Source organism: Otolemur garnettii, unplaced genomic scaffold (assembly GCF_000181295.1).
Source record: "Otolemur garnettii isolate 467f Iridium unplaced genomic scaffold, OtoGar3 scaffold00010, whole genome shotgun sequence".
NCBI lineage: Eukaryota > Metazoa > Chordata > Mammalia > Primates > Galagidae > Otolemur > Otolemur garnettii.
In genome coordinates, this window is record NW_003852405.1 from 30,789,230 (window position 1) to 30,809,358 (window position 20,129).

A 20,129-nucleotide genomic window follows, 5' to 3' on the forward strand; every position below is an offset into this window, starting at 1 on the left:
TCACCTAAGAAATATTAATTTAGTGTGAATTCAGTTGGACGTTTGAATCGAGGTGAATTAGAAAAAGATATTCTACGCTCTTACGGCTCTTGAATCTCTCAACATGAAAGCGATAATTACATCTTACCTAGGTCTCTGCCACTCCAACAATGCAAAGTTTTCTTCCTCCAATCTCCACAAAAACGGATCATCCCCCATTTCAGGTAAGGAAGTACTGTGCCTACCTGCTGTCAGTGAACACTGAAATGGGATTACTTCACATGAAAAGATCCTTGAAATTAGAATCTTTGGACTTAACCAGAAGAAAAGAGCACAGCCAGATGCTTCTATCCCAGGCAACTTTTCTAAGTAATTTCCTATCTACCTCCTTTCATTGACTCCGGTATCTTTGAATCTTCCTGTTATGGAATATTTACTTTCAAGTTGGGGTGTTAAACTTTGGAGTTAAAAAGGGTAGTGATGTGGTTTGTAAAAACCCTCTGTCCACGGGCAGAGTGGTGAGCACAGGAAGAGACAGCAGAGAAGACCAATGGTCCTAATCGGGCGCCTCCCAGGAACGGATGCCAATTACATCCAGCTGGGAAATGCTGTACGCTGCTAACCGCGCAGAGCCTGGCCGGACTACAAGAGCTTTCCCTGACATCTGGCAAAGGTAAAAACTGACTTCACCACTCCACGTCTGGGGCAGGTAGACACAAACCCAAGGAGATTAGTATCAAGCTCACAGGATCAGATGGAGTGACTTTTGGCTATGTTCTTTGTGTCTGGTCTAAGAGAATTTTAACCAGAGTAACAGCTTTAAAAGAAAAACCAAACCAAACAAAATTTTCTTTCCTCTTTTCTCCCACAGCCAAGCAGGTTTGTTGGTTCTGGTGTGAGGCAGAAGTTACTTGTGTCCACGTGACTGCTTTCTAGTTCCATTTATGATTACCAGAATAAAGTTACAAACGCTTCCATATCAAATCCAGTCCTCAGCCAGATGTGAATCTGCTCAGTTAAAGACAAAATTACGATTCTTAGGGTTTTTTCTTATTACCCTTTTTATCTTGAAATGGTATAAGACACTGATAAGTTCTTTACAGATAAGTCAGTGGGCGTGGTACTACTCACTTTTATACTTTCACTGCCATCTAGGATGAAGTCCTGAGATGCAGATGGCAGCTCTCAGGATCCTAATCCCTAAATGGTATTCGCTCCAAAGAACATGCAAAGGACTCCTTGCTCTAGAAACTTCACACACAAACTCCACATACAGAGAGTCCTCCTTTTCACCCCTGAAGAAATACATTCTCATGGCTTTTATTCATGAGGTATAATACTCCAAAAGGCCCTTTGAGAAGTGTCCAGTCTTCTCTTTCAAATTAATTTTATTTGCTGATTTAAAAGAGATTATTTGCCAAGTTAGATTTTTTCCCCAGGTGTTCTGTTGAGTAAGCACAGTCATCGACAGGTAGGTTTCCTACCCAAACGTACACACAATACAGCTCAAAACAAAATGATGCTTTAAAATTCGGAGTTGCTATAGCCTAAAGAGAACAAAGTCAACATACTGCTGAAAACACACAAAAAGAACAAATAGGTTGAAACCTTCCCAAGCATGGAAAACGTTTAATAAACTTAGAGCGGGAGGCTTATTAAACTATAGTGTCATTTACAGCCATAATTCATCACTCACAAACACAATCCTGTGTTCGCATGGCATGCTACAACAGAAGCTTTATTCAGTTCGTTGAGAAAACATTGGCAAAATAAATTTCAGTTGCAAATTCACAGATACAAGCTTTGAAGTATAAAGTTGTATATAACAAAAAAAAAACAGGGAATATTTATAACAATAACTTACAGATACAAACTAATGATAAACTACAGTTTCACAAAAGATTGTAAACATTTTGCACACTTGTCAGTCCTTTCTCTCAGGCAAAGTGCTCTTTTGATGACAAATAAATTAACAGACACACACTAGAGTGAACTATTTCCAGACAATTTAAAAAAAAAAGGTTCTGGTTTGTTTTCTTCTTGTAAACATAAGTTTTACAAACAATGAAGAATTAATAAAAGTGTCTTGCAGGCCAACTAGAGATACATACCTGGGCAGCAACGTGATGTCGGAAATGCGTTAGGTGTTAAATAAAAAATTAACATTAATATCTTTCATGGTATTTTATACATAATAAATGACAAGTTTATATCCCTAATCATTTCTATCCCTGAAAAAAAGGAATTAGGTGTGACTTATTGGCAGTTGTGTCATTGAATGGGGTAACAAGGGCTGGAGTCCAAGAGTTGTTGGTGAATGAGCTATAAAATAGAAAGAAATTTGTGGATCAGTTTCGTAGGGCGAAAAGAACCAATTTAAAACAAACATAAACAATCTAAGGCAATGTGCCTTCATCATTCATTATCGCTAAGGGCACCAAGCTGCCAGCCATCATGTCACTGACCTCAGCACGAGGAATAACTTAAAGACGGTGAGTACAGGATTAAACAAAAAGCCAGAAAGGATTCTATGCTCTAATCTTTATTTTGCCACTTGAATTTTCCTCCATCCATGCCCCATTCCCTGCAGTTTACCCTGCAACTAGAAAGATGGGAGCTCTGTAGGAGGGTTGCCCGCGGTCACAGGAAGGTGTCGGTGTGAGATGCCCCCTTTAAGAATGTTGACCACCTCTCTAAACATACACCGACACACACTGGACTCAGGCAACCCTACAGTCTCTCATGTGCACACACACAATTTTAATGTCAGTGTAAATAGCAACAATGGTACAGGCTCTGATTTTTATTTCACTGAATCCTAAAATGAAGGGTCTGCTTTCACCATGGGCTATGTTGCTTCAAACCAAATCTCCCTCTGATGGCAACTAGGAAAGTTGGACGGAATTTTTAAGAATATGTTTGAGGGCATCTGAAAGACACTGAAGTCATGAGAACTTGCGAAGTCAAGTCCCACAGAACAGGGAGGGAAGATGAGAATGCTTTGCATCCTGCAAGGACAGCGACAATTTTAAAACCAAAGGTAATTCTGCAGACTGAAGGGAGCACAGTCTTCAGAAGTTAAACTGTGGCAGGATGGTGGGGAGCAAAAATCAAAGCTGAGGGCCCAGGGAAGAGGAGAAGCTCTGGTTAAATACGACAATAACAACGACAAAAACAAACAGGCTTTCATTTGGGATCTCAAAGGGCTGAATCCAAGGAAGAGTGGAACAGAAATTCACCAGCCTTCATGAGGACTGGAGGCTGACCAGAGGCTGACCGGAGGCTGACCGGATTAAGGTGCTCTTTCCCTTACCTAACTTCCTCAGCTAGATTGCTAAAACTAATTCTCTCCGGTGCAAGATATCATCCAGAACCTAAAATAATTTTTAGTTTTTCATACTCAACATCCAAAATTCAATAACAAGGGAAATAACCATGACATGACTTGACTGGAAACAAAGAAGAAAAAATAAAGTGGGACAGACTCAAAAAGATGCAGATAGTGGCATTATCAGTCAAGGACTTCCTATTACATCAACAATTTAAATAAAATAGTGACAATAGAGTATATGATTTCAGCGTATAAATGGAAATTTTAAAACTGAAAAATAACTGAAATTAAGAACTTGATGGGTGACTTTTACAGAATATTAGATGTGGAATTAGTGGATGGAACTGGGAGATGGTTCAGAGACAAACATATAAGGTCAAGAAGCTTAAAAATTTGAAATTTAAATTTTTTTTTCATAGGGGTAGAAATAAGTCAAAGAGACAAAGCTGAGAATTTTCCCTAATGAAAGAGGTTACACTCAAAAAGCACACTAGGGACACTGTAATAAAATTTGTAAAAGCCAAATACCAACAAAAGCTGAGGGGAGAAAAAGACATTTACTGTCAAAGGAGCAAGAAGATCAACAGCCGACTTCAACAAAAGGAACTAAACATAGAACCACCACTTGATACATCCATCCCACCGCTGGGTATCCACCCAAGGGAAAATAAATCATTATATCAAAAAGCCACCAGCACCCATGGATTTATCATGGCACTACTCACCATGACAAAGATTTGGAATCAGCTTAACCTAGGTGTCCATCAGCAGTTGAACTGGTAAAGAAAACATGGTATATACGTACAATGGAATACTATTCAGCTATAAAAAAGTGAAATGTGTTCTGCAGTAACTTGTATGGAACTCAAGGCCATTATCTTAAGTGTGAAGCAATTCAGAAATAAAAAGTCAAATATTGCATATTCTCACCTGTAAGCGGAAGCCAAATAACATATACACATGAACATAGAGTGTAGAATAATAGACCTGGGAGCTCAGAAGGGCAGGAGGAGAAACAGGGGTGAGAAATTACTCAGCAGGCACGACGTACGTTATTTGGGTGATAGTTACCCTCAAAGCCCGGCTCTCACCACTGCACGATGGACCCATGTAACAAAACTGCACTTGTGCCCCTTAAAAATTATACAAATAAAATAAAAATTCAGTCACGCCAGGCCATTAGCTGTCCATATGCAAAACAACAGAAGGGATGTAAGTCAAAGAACGACGTAACCATATCCTCCAAGTGTGGGGAAAAAATTAACTGCCAACCTAGGGTTCTACATACAAAGGAAATACCACTTACAACTGCATCAAAAGGAATATTGAGGAATAAATTTAATAAATGATGTGCAAGATTACTAAACAGAAAATTCTAAAATATGAGATAATTAAAAGAAGACCTAAATAGAAAGAGATACTGACATTCATGGGATGGAAGATGATATTAAGATGGCAGTTTTCAGGGTGGCACCTGTGGCTCAAAGGAGTAGGGTGCCGGCCCCATATGCCAGAGGTGGTGGGTTCAAACCCAGCTCTGGCCAAAAACTGAAAAAAAAAAAAAAAAAAAAAAGGAAGTTTTCTAAAATTGCTCTCTGTATTAACTATAGTAGGTTTTTTTTTTATCAAAATCTTAATTGTTTTGCCTTTTTAATGGAAATTGACAATTTGGTAAAACTTATGAAAATACTAAGGGTCACAAATCGGTGATACAAACCTGAACAACATAAAACCAGAAATATCTGTACTACTGGATATTAAGAATTATAGACCTAGCATGATTAAAATGGTAGATAGTAACACAAAAATAAACAAAATAATAAAACAGAATGGAGAGTATAGAAACTGACACATACAGCAGATAGACACTTGATTTATGGCAGATGTTGCTCCACAGAGGAGCTAGAAAACTTTTATTTTCATCAATATAACAAAAAGCTTCATTTCCTATTTCACACCACACTCAAATGTCAAAGGTAAAATGAACTTTCCAGACGATAACATAGGAGAAATAAGTTGACTATTTTGAGTAGAAATAATTTCTTGAACAGGTCACCAACAAAAGCTCTGCCCAGGAAAGAAAAACTCAGGAAATAAATTAAACTAAAAATTAGGAATCTGTGTTCAACCAAGCAGTCCATTAAGAAAGCAGAAAAAGCCAAGCCACTGGGAAGATATTTCCAACACATGTAATTATCAAAAAGCTTAATAAGCAGATTATGTTAAGAACTAAAATCAACTTAAAAAAAAAAAAGACAAGCCAGCAGACCAATAGCCAAAAATAATACACAAATGTCTAATAGAAAACATGCTCAACTTCAGTCATGAGGGACAAGCCAGGTATAATGAGATGGCACTATACAATCATTAAACTCAATAAATTAAAAAACTGCTCCACCCCAAGTGTCGGTGAGCACGGGAAGCACCTTAAACTATCTGCCGTGCTGCTGGTCCAAGTGTAAACTGGTCTAGTCCCTACAGAAAACTGTCTGGCGGCACTGATTCAAAGTTGAACATGTGCAAACCCTATCATCCTACATTTCACCTCCAAGTACATACCAAATAAAAGTATGAATTAATGTGCACCAAAAGGCATGGATAACAAGGCCCATTCAGCATATTCATAAAAGCCCCAACTGGGGAAAACACAGGTGTCTACCAGACTTGAAATGGATAAATCGGTGGTGTATTTCTACAGCGGAATTCTGCGTGACAATGAAAACAATCCAACCACTGAGTCTTCCAACGGGGCAGATGAATCTCACAACGTAAGACTCTCTCACTGAAAGAAGTGAGACACAAGATACACCCTGCCTGGTTCAAAGAAAGGGAAAAGCTAAGGAACGTGTGTCTTTAGAAGCCAGGGCTAGTTACTCTGGATGAGAAGGAGAGTGAGCGGGAGAGAGAAGAGAAGCTTCCCAGGTGTTAACTGAGTTCCAGGGCTCCCTCTGGACCGTGTCTACAGGGAGACGGTCACTTCATTAATGCATCTCGCTGTGTCATTACTGTGCATACCCTTTTCTACAGGTATGATTTGCTTCAGTCAAAAAGTGTCTTTAACAAAAACTTAGTAAACGCCAGTCTAAAGATCTGAGCGTGGATAATTAGATCATGGGAAGATAAATTATTTAAATATTTATCAGACATAGTGAGACTCTGTCTCAAAAAAAAATAAATTGTGAAAGCAAAAAATGTCTAAGTAAGTATCAAGCACTAAGAGTCATCATTATAATAATTGTATTTTAGCTGCAAATTTGGAATTAAACTTGTGTCTTAAAAATGCAATCACAGGAAGAATGTGTGGATGGTTTGGCTCTCTGCTGTATCTCCCACAATGTCTTCCAGCTACTATGGGGGTAATATAGTCTAATGTTAAAAGTTGCCGGTTGCTGATTGGTTGACAGCTGCTAGACGCTGGGATACCTACCATCCATGTAACTGTGCAGCGCCGTGAGCATCGTCCCGTCTGGGGGCACGTAGGCAGAATAAGCCATTTCTTCCAACATGGGAGGAGACAGCCTGGAGGGTGGGACTGCTGTGACTGGGGCAGAGGAGGAGTGATTAGGGCTGACGTGTTTCTTGTGGCGTGCTCTACAATTCTGAAACCACACCTGCGTGGGGAGAGAAGCAAGGGGACTGGTCACACTCCAGCTCTGAGCTTGTTGCCAACTCAGTCTAAAAATGGACGCCACCCCATCACACTACCACACCAGCATAGTGTCAGTGTAAACACGCCTTTAAAACATTCTGCAAACAGCAAACATTTTATTCAGGTAATAGTAGTCACTGTTCTTGCTCAGATAATAGTTCTCTGGTGATTTATTTAAATACTGATGCTATGCTAAATTTGCATCTTCAAAAAAAAAAAAAAAAAGAGAGAGAGAGAAAAGAGAGGGAAAAATCAAGATTTCCAAAGAAGTCTTCTTTGTTTTTCCACTGGCATTCAGAATAACATACAAAGAAAACAGAAAAATCCCCGTGAATGAGAACTTTTGAAATAAAACCAAATCTACTAACCAGGTTCACAGACACCTGCTGGACTGACTTCAAATTCTTGTTCCAAACTAAAATCCCTACTGAGAATTCAGAGCTTTCTACCGCCCTCTTGATCCAGTTATTCCAGTGACATTTCCACCTGCTGAGTGCAATTTCTCTGACTACGTAGGCTAGTCCCTAAGAAGCATGTTAGGGTCAGGTCTGTAATAAGGAAAACACTGTAATGTTTAAGTAGAACTAAACACAAACACACCCCCTGGTGAAAGTGTTCACGAAGTGTAAAGTGCTGACCCTCCCGCCCACCATGCTGCCCTCTCCCCCACAGAGATGAGGGCACCTGACTCAGGCAAGTGAGGCTACACTGCCCAGGGTGCTTCCAGGTGCCTGTGTCAGAGGTCTCTACCATGGGATAAAACTTGACCACAGACGTTCCTCTATTAAAATAACACAGCACTTATTTGTCCTCACTCCAAACAGTTCTACCATGAGAAGAAAGAAAGGTGAAGGGATAAATACTTTAGGGAATTAAGGTAAGAACATGTTGGAACTGGGAGGCCAGGGAAGGTGAGGGGTAAGTCTCTGTCCCAGGCTGGTGGGCGGTCGTGATAGCACAAAGGCATCAAGACTGAGTAATGTTTCAAAATAGGGCTGTGTACATTGGATACTTTTTCTTCCATTCTTGAGATACTTTACTAAGAAGAACGTTTTCCAGCTCCATCCATGTAAACATGAAGGAGGTAACGTCTCCATCTTTCTTTATGGCTGCATAATATTCCATGGTGTACATATACCACATTGTACCCTGTGATTGCATTAATGGAAGCTGCGAAGAATTTGTAAGAAAAAGTTGGCTTGATTGTAAGGATAACACTCTGTTACTGGGACTTAAAAATCGAGGGCTGGCAAAATAAACTCAGGGATGAATACAAAAGGAATGATAGTCAATAATTGAATGGGGTATGCAGCCTTGAGCAGGTGGCTGAAAGCCAGCACCTAAAGGATGGACTTGGGCAATTATCAAGGAGAAGGGTGAGAGGTGCCTCCAGGCCCCATTCTCAGGGAATCAGACTCTAAGATACCTATTTGAAGACCACATACGCCATCCGTCATAGCTCTGCCCACAGGCTCTGTAACATGTGCCACTACTGTCACCAGCCTCACCCAACCAAGAGACGACCTATTCAGACATTTCTCAACTTGTACAGGGGAACTGCTGCTGCCACCTGCCTTTTCCTCTTATGATAAACAGAACACACCTACCCACAGCCCAGAGGGCGCTAGATAACCTAATACATGTTGGCTATACCGCACTATGATTCCCAGAGTTTCTCCAAAGTATCGTTTTATCTCCAATAACTTATATACTGAATGGAATCTACTTAGTGGTAAAACAATGAAAAATACTATCTTTGCATTTTTTTAACAAATGTCTTACTAAGCAAACTTACAGCCAGGAAGGGTGAGACTCCCCCTGTATCTGTTCACTGTTTTCCCTCAAAATTGGCTTGACCTCGTTTCCATATGAGAATTGAGGCCTAGTAATCTGAAGTGTTGTGCAAAGAGGTAACGATCACTAAGATCACAGTACTTGAGTTTTCCAAACTACAGTGAAGGGCTATTTAAATTTTACAAGCTACACATATGCATATATACAAACACTTCAAGTCTGGAAAAGAATAAACACCTCTGGTTCAGCCACCCAACTTAAGAAAGAAAATACATGCCCAGCGCGGAAATTGACCTTTTTTGCCTACTCAGTTTGATCTATGTCTTTCGTGGTTATTTGCTTTCATTCCTTAAACTTCTTTGAACTTTGAGTATTAACTAGAATCATTTCCCATTTTCCTGGTCTCGTTCTAACATCTTATGCTGCTGGCCACCTCTTTCTTGACCTCACCCCACCTTTTCAGCCTGCATGCTGCTTCTCCACCAATTATTTCCTTGTCTCTGGCTGTTTCTATGTCTATTTGAACAGTCTCTTAATCTACTCTCTCCCTAAAGTCCATTCCTCACTTTTTTACACTCTATGATTTCTTTTTAAAGGATCCTATCCTGGCTAGGTGTGGTGACTTGTGCCCGTCACTGTGGGAGGCTGAGATGGGAGGATCACTGTGGAAGGCTGAGGCCGGGTGTTCAAGACCAGCTTGAGCAACATAGTAACACCTCGTCTAAATTAGAAAATAAAGGATCTTATTCCATTTTATGATATTAGATCTCTTTGCTTGAGTCATGTTCATCCTTTCAAATATCTGTTCAGCTGCCCACTGCCACTATCACTGTGTCCTAAGCGCAGCAGGAAAGGAATTCCTCCTCTCAACTACCAGTCCAGCTTTCTGTGGACCTTCCTATTTCTGTCAATGGCAAAATTCCCATGGACACTTTGATTTCGAAATTTAAACTCCATAATTCTCTGCCTCCTCTTGGTTTCCCCAATATAGCCTCTAATCCCGTCTCTTATCTTTCTCACCTCTGTCACCTGCCATTAGTCCCTGGTCAGTAAAATGTCTCTCAAATGAATTCTAGGGTCACTGCCCCAGTCAAGTCTCTTAAAGAAAAAAATCACTACCTTGCTGGACATCCCCACTGTGCCGTTTACCTCTAGCTAGCCTCTCTCAACTCTGATTCTTCCAATGTACCAGCACTAACTCTTTTTTCCTAAACCCACAAATAGTGGCTTCTTTAGGAGAGCCCTCTGCATGTATAGCCCACTTCAACAATTTCATGGCCTGTAATTCCCAAACACAAATGCTATCGTCCAATAAATTTGCTTTATCTCATCACTCCTTAGCTTTGCTCACACCTCTCCCTCTTCCTGGATATTTAGCAAAGGCCATCAGCACTTCCCTCCATACACAGTCACAGAAAATGTTGAAAAAGCCCCTGGCCTCAGAGCCAGATTTAGCATGGAAGTGCAGTCATCTTCTAGCTTCAAGATCTCTGGGTTGCTGTGAGCACTGAATGAAGTAAGGTGTGCACAGGGGCAGCTGGCAAATGACAGCCCAGCCCAGCCCAAACCCTGATACTCATATCAGGTTTTAAAACACTGATGCAGAGTATGAGGAGACTTAAAACGGGAAACTCATGTTTTGACATTTCTGCACACAGACATGAATGAACACTCATGAGACCCAGAATTAGAAATTCTAGTTATCTCTTAATTCGCCTTTAAAATAATCACCTGTATCACACGTCTGCTCAAGCCTGTCCTTTCTGCCAGTTTCTGGAGGGTCTGTGCATCTGGGTTGTTGTCCTGAGCAAATTGTGCTTGCATAACCTGTTTTTTAAAAAATAGATATAATAGTAAATACCTAAAAACAAGCAGCTTCGTTGTCTTTTTGCATTTTGATTGAAAGAGAAATAAGACATGATGTGAACATAGTTGTATTTTCTTACTTGACATTCAGTGTGGGAAACATGTCTGAGCGAAAGATAATGAATAATCTGTAAATTGACACACACGTTGCTATGCAAAGAGCTTTACAAAACCCATTTCAACATCAAACCGTCTCTCCCAACTAATGCTGCTAAAACTAAGCTCACCTTTTCTTTCATTCTTAAAACTTAAAACTGAAATGCACAAATAGTATGAGTCTCATTTATAATTTTTTGTTCTGTTTTGTTAAAAACTGCCAGCACTAGAAAACTTAATGCAAAATAATAGCATGTTTATCCGCAACTTTTGCTGAGCTAAACAGGTTCAAAGCCCCCAATACAATTTTCATTACTCTGCAAATAACACGCAGCTCAACAGATGGATTCCACTTAACTGTACTGACTCCACCAGGGTTTGGAGCACTTGCTCTATGCAAAATAGCTAGTGTCTCATAAAGAGAAACCCACCAACCCACTGGTAAGAATTTTCAGGGCCTAAACCTTTATATATAATATGGGAAAAGCTCCCAGGTGACTCTGATGTAAATATTTTGATAAGAACCATTCAGCCTAGTGTGATGATATAGCAAGATATGAATCATCCGTCCCTAGTCTTAATTTCTTGGGAGAAAGATGTAGACATGCCGAGAACTACCTAAAGGTGATGCTAAACTCACCCTTATACTTGCCAGACATGGGGAGAATGGGAATTATAGCCAAATGTACTTTTATTTACAAAACATTCCTGACAACATTTTACAAAGAGGTGGTCAACATGTAGAAAATAATTTGTAAAATTTTGTCAGGACGCTTTTGTAAATAAAGGTACACTTAGCTATAATTTCCCCTTTTCTCTATGTACAGAGACTTCAGAGGCAAGTTTGGGGACACCCTCTATAATGCAATGTAAAGGAAAGAAGCGGGGGGCAGGGAGTGCAGAATAACAGCACAAGCCAAAAGCCTTGGATTCTCTCAGAAAAGAGAATCATCACGGGAATCAAGTCAGAAACGTGAACTTTATTACTGAAAGTCAACAGGGGAAGTATTACAGTTTGTGAGGAATGCTATCACAAAGGTTAAGGGAGGAAAGTTTGACATCCACTGTGATCGTGCTTGCAAGTGTGGGATGTGGGTCCCCAAGCTTCCTAAGGACCCCGAGGTCTGCTAGCCTAGACACCTTTCCCAGCAGGCAAAATTGAGTGCGTTCTCCACGACAGTCCCCTCACAGTTTTATCTTTAGTCACTGCACTCGTCACAGGGTAGCTAAATAATTTGTTTACAAATCCACTCGCCATAGCAGAATGTGAGTTCCTTGAGGTCAATGGACATCTGTCTATTCTTCTTATCCCTAGAGAAAACTGATCTCTTCTTCTTCCCTAGAGAGTGAACAAGCTGCGATGCTGAGAGTTTTTTTTTTTTTTTTTTTATAAAAGTCCATTTCAATAAAGATCTGAAGACAGTGTGGAGAAAATGGCCAATGTGTTTCAAGGAAACCTCTGAGGTTTACAAATTATATTGTCACAAGTTCTTTCTGATTAGGGACTCTTCTAGAATTAAGTATTCTTAGCTTCCTATCCAGCTACATTGTATCTCTATACTCACTATAAATAGAATATGGGTTTTTTTTTTCTTTAAAAAGGGCAGAACTGGCCTAAAAGTTTATGTCACTCAGTTCGCTTCATTCTTTCTTTCTTACCCCAAACGTGTTACGGTAATATCTCCCTATATAAATAGAGCTGTGTTTACATATAACTGGACACATAAGGTCCCAAAGAGAAAAAAGAATAAGCAAACTAATTATATCGTTGTTTTTAATGTTTGAAATAGAAAAGGCTAAACAGGTAATTGGGAATTTGTCAGGTCATTACTGATAATTTGTAAAACAAAACTAATATGCTTTCATAAATGCATGTATAATTCACAAGTTGAATAATGGAACAAAATTACATTTAATAAAGCAATTTCTAATTGAGGAAAAAAGCAAAACTTCAATCAATACCGGTCATTTAGAAAGTGGATATTGTAAAGGAAAAGTAAGATGTGTTTGCTGACCTTCCTATTAATAGTGCCTGTGTTTAGTCTCTCTCTCTCTCACTCACACACACACACACACACACACACACACACAAAAACACACGACCCTTTTAATTTCTCCTTAGCTTCACTATTCTCCAGTCACTAGCGCGGAAACCCACCCCACTCTGTTTCCAAGTTCTTTTCCAAGGAGTGAAACTCCGCAGGCACTCATTTTAAGGACAGGAGGTCTACCAGAAATGTCAGGAGTTGCATGGCAGCAGCTGACCAACTCAGTCTGAAAACAGACTGAAGCAGGAGCTAACTTTGGCACGTTTAATATTAATCGTTGTTGAGCAAGAGCTTCCAACTATAATAAGCAAACCATCATATTGACAGGAACTTCTTCAATGTATTTCAAATTTGTCACATTTATAGAACTGATATCTGTTAACACATCCTCTGAGTCCTAAGTTATTTTTTTCTTCCAATTAGTTTATAAAGAAGAATTTTGGAAAGTTATTTATTTGTGCTAATTGAACGCTCCTCGGTTTGAAACAGCTACCGAAGAGGCAGTCTTGACTTACTCACTGGTCACCCGGAATATTTTATTATTTTCCTAAATTCAAGCTCCACTTGAATATATTTGGCATTCTAAAAGGTGGGACAGTTTGAGAAGAAGGTTACATTGCCTCCTATAATAGTGGGTCTGACTAAAATAAATGAATTCATTTAAAAAAAAATCTATAGCTCTCCCAAATTCCTAAAGAACCACTTGAGGATAATTCTTATAGCTTATTTGTTTCAGCCAGCTCTGGCAGAAGATAAATGCTGATAAATAGTGAATAAATGAGAATATGCTTTGAAAGCACATTACTTAATGCTTTTATTTTTTTAAAACTTAAGATTCTGATATACATTGTTAAAAACTTATGGTTCAGATCACCTTTCCACACCATAATGCACAGCTTAAATATTTCATGCATGTTTTCAATTTAAAAACATAATGCTATTTACAAGATACAGAATTTCACTCTTTCATTTTAACTACTGCTGCTTCCATTAAGTGGAGTTTTGTTAAGGCATAATTCCACTCATGGTCTCCTAGACGTCCAAGCAAAATGAAAAGCAGAGGTTTGGTGAGAAGGGTCTAGGTCTCTTCTCTGGCATTCCCTTGGTGGTCTACCTTGAGGGGAGTTCCTGTACCTGTTGGATGTGGCTAATTTACATCTAGAAATTATTCTAAAAATTGAAGGAGATAATATAGATAAAATGCCTGACACAGGACTTAGCACACAGAGAACCCCCTCCCCAAATATCATTCCTTTTTAATCTATCTATAACGATCTTTTCATAGGCAGCATAACAACCTTTGGTTCCTAATTTTCAATTAGAATTTTAATAATTTTTCCAGCAAATGTCAGTTATCAACCTTGTAATTATTACCGCCAGCCTATTTAAAAAATAGACTATACAGGGTGGACATAAATTTCGTGTACAATTTCATGTTACAACTATTTTAAACCGCACACAAACTTTATGTCCACCCTGTATTTCTATTAGAGATTCTATTCTAACCCAGGCACCTGTTAGCGGCTGAGCCATTTTCGAGGTCTCCCCCCAAGTACTCACATCTTCTAACTTGGGGCATTGTGTGATGTTTATTACAACCCAGCGAAGCACCCAGAAAACAAGGTTCAATCAGAAATACATATTTCTCTCAATTGCCTTATACTTCATTTATTACTTAATGACCATATACTTTATACCTAAATTAAGAAATCCAAAAACAATCATCTATTTGGAAAAACATTTAGAATGAATCTAGATTTTAATGCTAGAGTATTTTCCAATACCAACTTCCCTTGGAATATTTGTGTCACATCAAGGTTTCTTTCCTAGTCCTTCTCAAAATAAAAATTCTCTTTTGAAACATTTTATTGTATCCATTTTAAATACTGGCAGATTTCAGGATGCATGCTAGGTTTCAAAAGTTTCTTTCATTCATTTTTTTTTTAACACTGCTAACACTGTAACCTTTAAAGTCTGAGCTAAAATGGATACTATGTGTACAGCACCCACCATCACAAGGTAGATGGTCCATAAACATTACTTTACCTTAATATAAAACAAATACCTCCCCAACAGTAATCTTTTAGAAAATGTGATTTCATAATCTGCAAAAGGGCAAGAATCATTCCATGTATAGACTTAAATATAAAGCAAGGAATAATTATTTTCTTGTCAATGTGCATAAATTAAATTTATGACAATTATATTTAAGGTAACTAAGCTGAAAAGAATCCCTCCCTTTTCAGGGACATAATCTTAAGCATCAAATTATAGAATGACGCCTACTACTCCCTTTATAAACAAGAAAGGGTCTGCTGAGTTACAGTCAACCAGTAGTTTCTTGTTTACATTAAGGCGTTTTGATTATTTTCTACTCAAAAACTACACAACCTTGTCCATTAAAAACCTGTGGCAGTCTGATTGAAAAATAACTAATACATCAGTATCCCCTAGACTCTCATATTCTTTCTTTTCAGTGTGTCAAAATATTTCGCCCTCCACTGTAACCACATATAATACTACAAAGGCCTAGGTTAGAATATTATCAGCAAATTAAGACAGAACAATATTTAGTTTCCACCTTGATGTTGACACCAACAGATCCCAGGGAAACCGAGTTTGAATGACTTTCTCACGTCATATCACAGGGTTGGAAATACTGACAAACATTTTAGGGCAAAAAGTATGTTTTCATAAATTCACCAAGTTAGTTTTTATAAAAACAGACTTAACTTTTTAGTAAACATAAAAATCTTTTTCAGCAGCATGGATATTGCTTTGGGCTTTAGGGTTTTGTTTACACATTGGTTTGTCTGGGTGGGGAAAACTTCAAATTCATGAATTCAGCGTCACGTCTACCTGCAGCTGGTCTGCTGTGAAGCTGGTCCGAGCTCTTTTTGCTGGTTTTGGATGATTGACATCTTGCTCTGTGAGGAGGGCGCCTTCCACACTAATCCCATTACCTGCATTTAGAAAACATATCAGACACATGGGGAGCGCAAACGAGTCCACCCATCGTACAGTAACAGGTTGCTGGCATGACTTCTCTCGTTGTGAAACTATATGCGACTTCTGGATTGCAAAATCCCTTCGATTTTAAAACGTACTACAAATATACTCCACAATGTTCTCCTCCTAGGCTTGTATACTGAGTGAAAAGTATAAAAAGTTAGAAGTGTGCATCCAAGGCCCATCCTTAAGAAGGCAAGTACAGGGGAACAATTATACACCAGGGCTCTCCCTGGGAGCAGACGGAGACCATCACTCGCAGTGGAGTACACGATGGGTTTTACCACGACTACATGTTATATAAAATAATGCATTAAGACGAGCTCGGAGAAAGCCATTTTTATTCCTGTATTCCCTTCCTGAAGGACTCAAAAGTATTTCAGTCTATACTTACCATTTTCTACTTCTCTTTTTAAATTATCCAGCATGCAGTCGTAATGCACTCTGCAGAGGACTTTCTCTTCCACCAAAGCAAACTCTTCTCCTGTGGAAAGTTGCCTTTTGCAGGAAAAGCAAGCAAAGCAGGCCAAGTGGTAGACATTGCCCTTGGCTCTCCGGACCCAGTCAGTAGAATGGATATGCCTCCCACATCGAGAGCAGCGAGTGCCATACCTTCTACGGTAAGTAGAGGGGAGGAGGGAAACGTTAACGCTCGGTGAGATGATCATCAGTCTACGATCAAACTAACACATGATGTTACTCCATTGAAAAGTACTTACATATCTTCAAAATGAAACAGGAATTATTTTTCTAAACGTCAATATAATAAGCAACATGACTTGAGATAGGTTTGAGTTGCGACTCTGTTTATAGAAAAACTTCTCCTTCTTCCTCAGAAAGAAGATTGAGTTTTTGTTTTAAAATGAGTGAAAGATTTCAATATCCCTTTTGTTGTATCAAATATCGGTGCCTTTATAAATTTACTTAGAGACTCAAGATAAACACACGGTCTCTGGATTAAAAACACACAAGTACAAAAGGAGACCGACAGAAGAGATAAGTCGTGACTTCTTAAAAGTGAGCTGATTAGAAAACATTTAAACAATTTTTAGAGTGTTAAAACATTTTAATATTTAAAATTGAAATTATCAAAGAACGAGTAGGACAGACTTTCTTTTTCTTTTATTTTTACATATACATGTATTTATTAGGTTTCCACCTCTTGCCTTCACAAAATTAAAAAGGCTTAAAATTTAACAACCATAACAATGTTTAAGATAAGGACTAGAAGCAAAAACCTCATAAAGAAAGAAGATAAATATATTCAGAAAAGAAATCAGACAATTGCTACAACGAAGTATTAAACAACAACAATAATAGTAACACAAAGAAAGTAACATTTGCATTGTCAAATAGAATAGACATCCTTCGCCCTAGTTGGGTAAGGAAGGTAGATTCAGAAATGTTTCCTTTGATGAAGAAGCTATGGCCTTAGTATCCACAGGAGGGAAGAAAGAGCACCTAAAACTTTCAGACACATAGCTGGACTGTAAATGCAGGACAACCTTAAAAAATACCAAAGCAAGATGTAAATGTTCCTTTTTTATTCCAGCGTGAGTGAGTGACGAGACACTATTTGTTATGTCTCCTGGGTAGCAATCCCAGTCTTCACTTGGCACGCCCAGATCACACTCTGTGAGTGACTGGATGTGTCTCTACCTAGTCACTGATACATACATCTTTATAAGTATTGCCAGTTTGTTCTAATTCTGAAAAACTGAATTCTAAAAATAAATTTCAGAATTATAATAGATGACAATAAATTCAGAATGTCAGAATTATAATAGATGATACTATTTTTCAAACATTCTAAAGAACTTTCAATAAATCTTTAAAAACAAAACCTTCCCCAGGGCTCTAAGTTACCATACACAACTAAGACTGGCCTATCCCATGTACAGGAGAAACAAACTTTTACTATTGTTGAAGAAATAGATGGTAAAAATCATGAGAAACAGACATTTTGGGCAATTATAAAATTCCGTGATTTTACCAAATAAAGAACTCTGGGTTTCATGAACGACTTTAAATTACCTACCAATTTTTTTTCAAGTCAATCACTAAATTGTCTGAAATTGTATTTAGAAATGAAGCATAAACAACATAATATCACAAACTTCATTGTACGATATCAATTTCCCCATTTTTAAAATGGACTTTGTTTCAAGTAAAAATACTGTAATTTTTTAAAGTCATGCTTAAAAATTATTTCAATTTGTAGGCAGTTACTTTAAAAGAAGTATCTTAAAAAGAATTATATTCTAGAAGCAATCGTACATTTAAACAATTATAAAGAGATCTCACAGAGAAAATTTTATATTTAATATTGAATGCAAATATTTCACAAACTACAGGTTGAACATAGAACAGACAAGGTTTGGAGAACAGAATAATTAGATTTGGTGTATTTCTGAAGCCAGGATGATCAATTCTTCTGCATATAGTATTGTTTAGCATATTACATGAATGCCAAACTCCTACCATTTTATTGGTGCATGACTACAAATAATTCTATGGTACATTGGTAAATGCATGACAAAATCTTGATTTTTTCCCCCCATAATGATTTTATTTCATCTAACCACTCCCCTAAACAGGGACTTTGTTATAAGAAGTCACTGTGTATTTTATACTTTCTATCTGTGCTCAGCAAAGAAGGTTCCCTGTTTTCATGCCTAACGTTTTTGTTCCCAAAGTGAAAACACTATTTAAAATTAATTTTTGTATACCAAATTCATAAAGGAGTTAAACATGCATTTTTTGTTTTAATGCTCATTATACCTCAATAAATATGGAAGCATACTCATTTTGAAATCTATTGTGTAAGAAAAACTGAGCCTCAATACACAATATTGAGCAAGAAAAAGCCTATCACAAAATTCTTTATGTATAATAATTTCTCAATATGTCTACTGAGAAAAAGCTTCATGCATACCTGAAATAATCAAGTTTGCAGAAAATGTCCTTGTCTTTAATATAACAGCTGGTGTGCCTTCCTAAGGAGGTTCTGCATACACTGCAGGACAGACACCGGACATGCCAGCACAGGTCATTCACCTGTGAAGGGACAGGGGCAGGTTGAGACGCCATTCTAACACCATGCTTAACAGCAGCACTCATTGGTTTTGCAAATCAGGCAATTTAAAAAACTGGCCTCTTAATAACTTAATACATGCTCTGAATATTTTCATCAAAAAGGTGTCATTCATATAAATAGCATCTGGACACATTCTCTTTCAGATCTCAATCAGAAAAAAATACACTAGTATATGCTATATTTTGTATTTGTATTTTTTCAATTCCTTTGAATAATTCACACTGTTTTTTCTTTCTTTCCTAAATTGACCCTTTATGAACACAGGGACAATTTTGGTCACTTAGAAGTCATATGTGCGAGTTTGGTTTTGTTTTGAGACAAATTCTTTCCACCATAAAACCTGGTAGTTTAAGTAATTAAGACAACTTCTCAACCTACCTTCTGGCTAAACAATTCTAAACTGTATACCCACTGAAGAAAGCAAAAAAGAAAGTGGAAAGCATCCTTGTAAGATACTTACCCCCCTGAGGAAGCTAGGCAAGCCATTTCCCTTACAAAACAGAAATTGCTAAGGTAGATTTAAACGTTGATATGACAGAAGCCCAGGCTCCCTCCTAACATTAAACAGCTGTACAGAAACAATAGAAGCACAAGCAGAGCATATTGGTAAACCTACTTACTCATTCGGCTACAGGAGAAAAAAATAAATCTGATTATAATCAGTTGTAAAAAGGTACCCAAGCATTATTGTCCATTTATACTGCCAGTAGTAAAGCATAAGATGGTGTTTAATAAGGCACAGCCCTTCATGCTTTATGAATCACAGAGTTACATATTGCCAATTCAGGGAACACATAAATCATAATTACTCTCACTTTCACTGTTGCCCTCATCCTGGAACATCCTATAAGTACCATAACGTTAGCTTTAGAATTTGAAGCTATGTGTTAGATGAACTGGCCTGAAATGCAGGCAAAGTTTTCCCTTGTTAAACAGACACAGGAATTAGGTTTGTGTTTAAACCCCATGTAAAAGATTAGCAGTACATGAAAACACCAGCTACATCCTACAAATGGATCTGATGACTAAAACAGGAACATAAATGACTGTGAGATAAGACTCTTGCTACAGTATTTCACAGCAAAGACTATCTCCCCAGCAATTCTTCACAGTAGAACTGCTATTCAACACGTTTTCCCGTGATAGGAACTATGTTAGTACTTCAAAGCTGAGAAGTAGTTTTTCTGGCCTCTAATTACAGTTACGCGCCTCTTTCCAAAACGCTAATCAGAGTCTCTCTTCTTTTTTGAATTTAAAAAA

General features: G+C 38.1%; 1 protein-coding gene across 2 annotated transcripts in view; it reads right to left on the minus strand.

The window, feature by feature from the left end:
• Nucleotides 1-1,580: 1,580 nt before the first annotated feature.
• The window catches only part of LHX8 (LIM homeobox 8), a 23,528-nt gene continuing 4,979 nt past the window's right edge, over nt 1,581-20,129 (minus strand). For both annotated transcript variants that reach the window (XM_023509858.1, XM_003784222.2), the window contains exons 4-9: nt 18,708-18,829; nt 16,167-16,387; nt 15,623-15,726; nt 10,485-10,580; nt 6,738-6,921; nt 1,581-2,301 (exon numbers count right to left, since the gene is read on the minus strand). In XM_023509858.1, the coding sequence (XP_023365626.1) occupies nt 2,225-2,301; nt 6,738-6,921; nt 10,485-10,580; nt 15,623-15,726; nt 16,167-16,387; nt 18,708-18,829 (804 nt within the window). In that variant the 3' untranslated portion in view covers nt 1,581-2,224. The remainder of the gene's footprint in view (nt 2,302-6,737; nt 6,922-10,484; nt 10,581-15,622; nt 15,727-16,166; nt 16,388-18,707; nt 18,830-20,129) is intronic.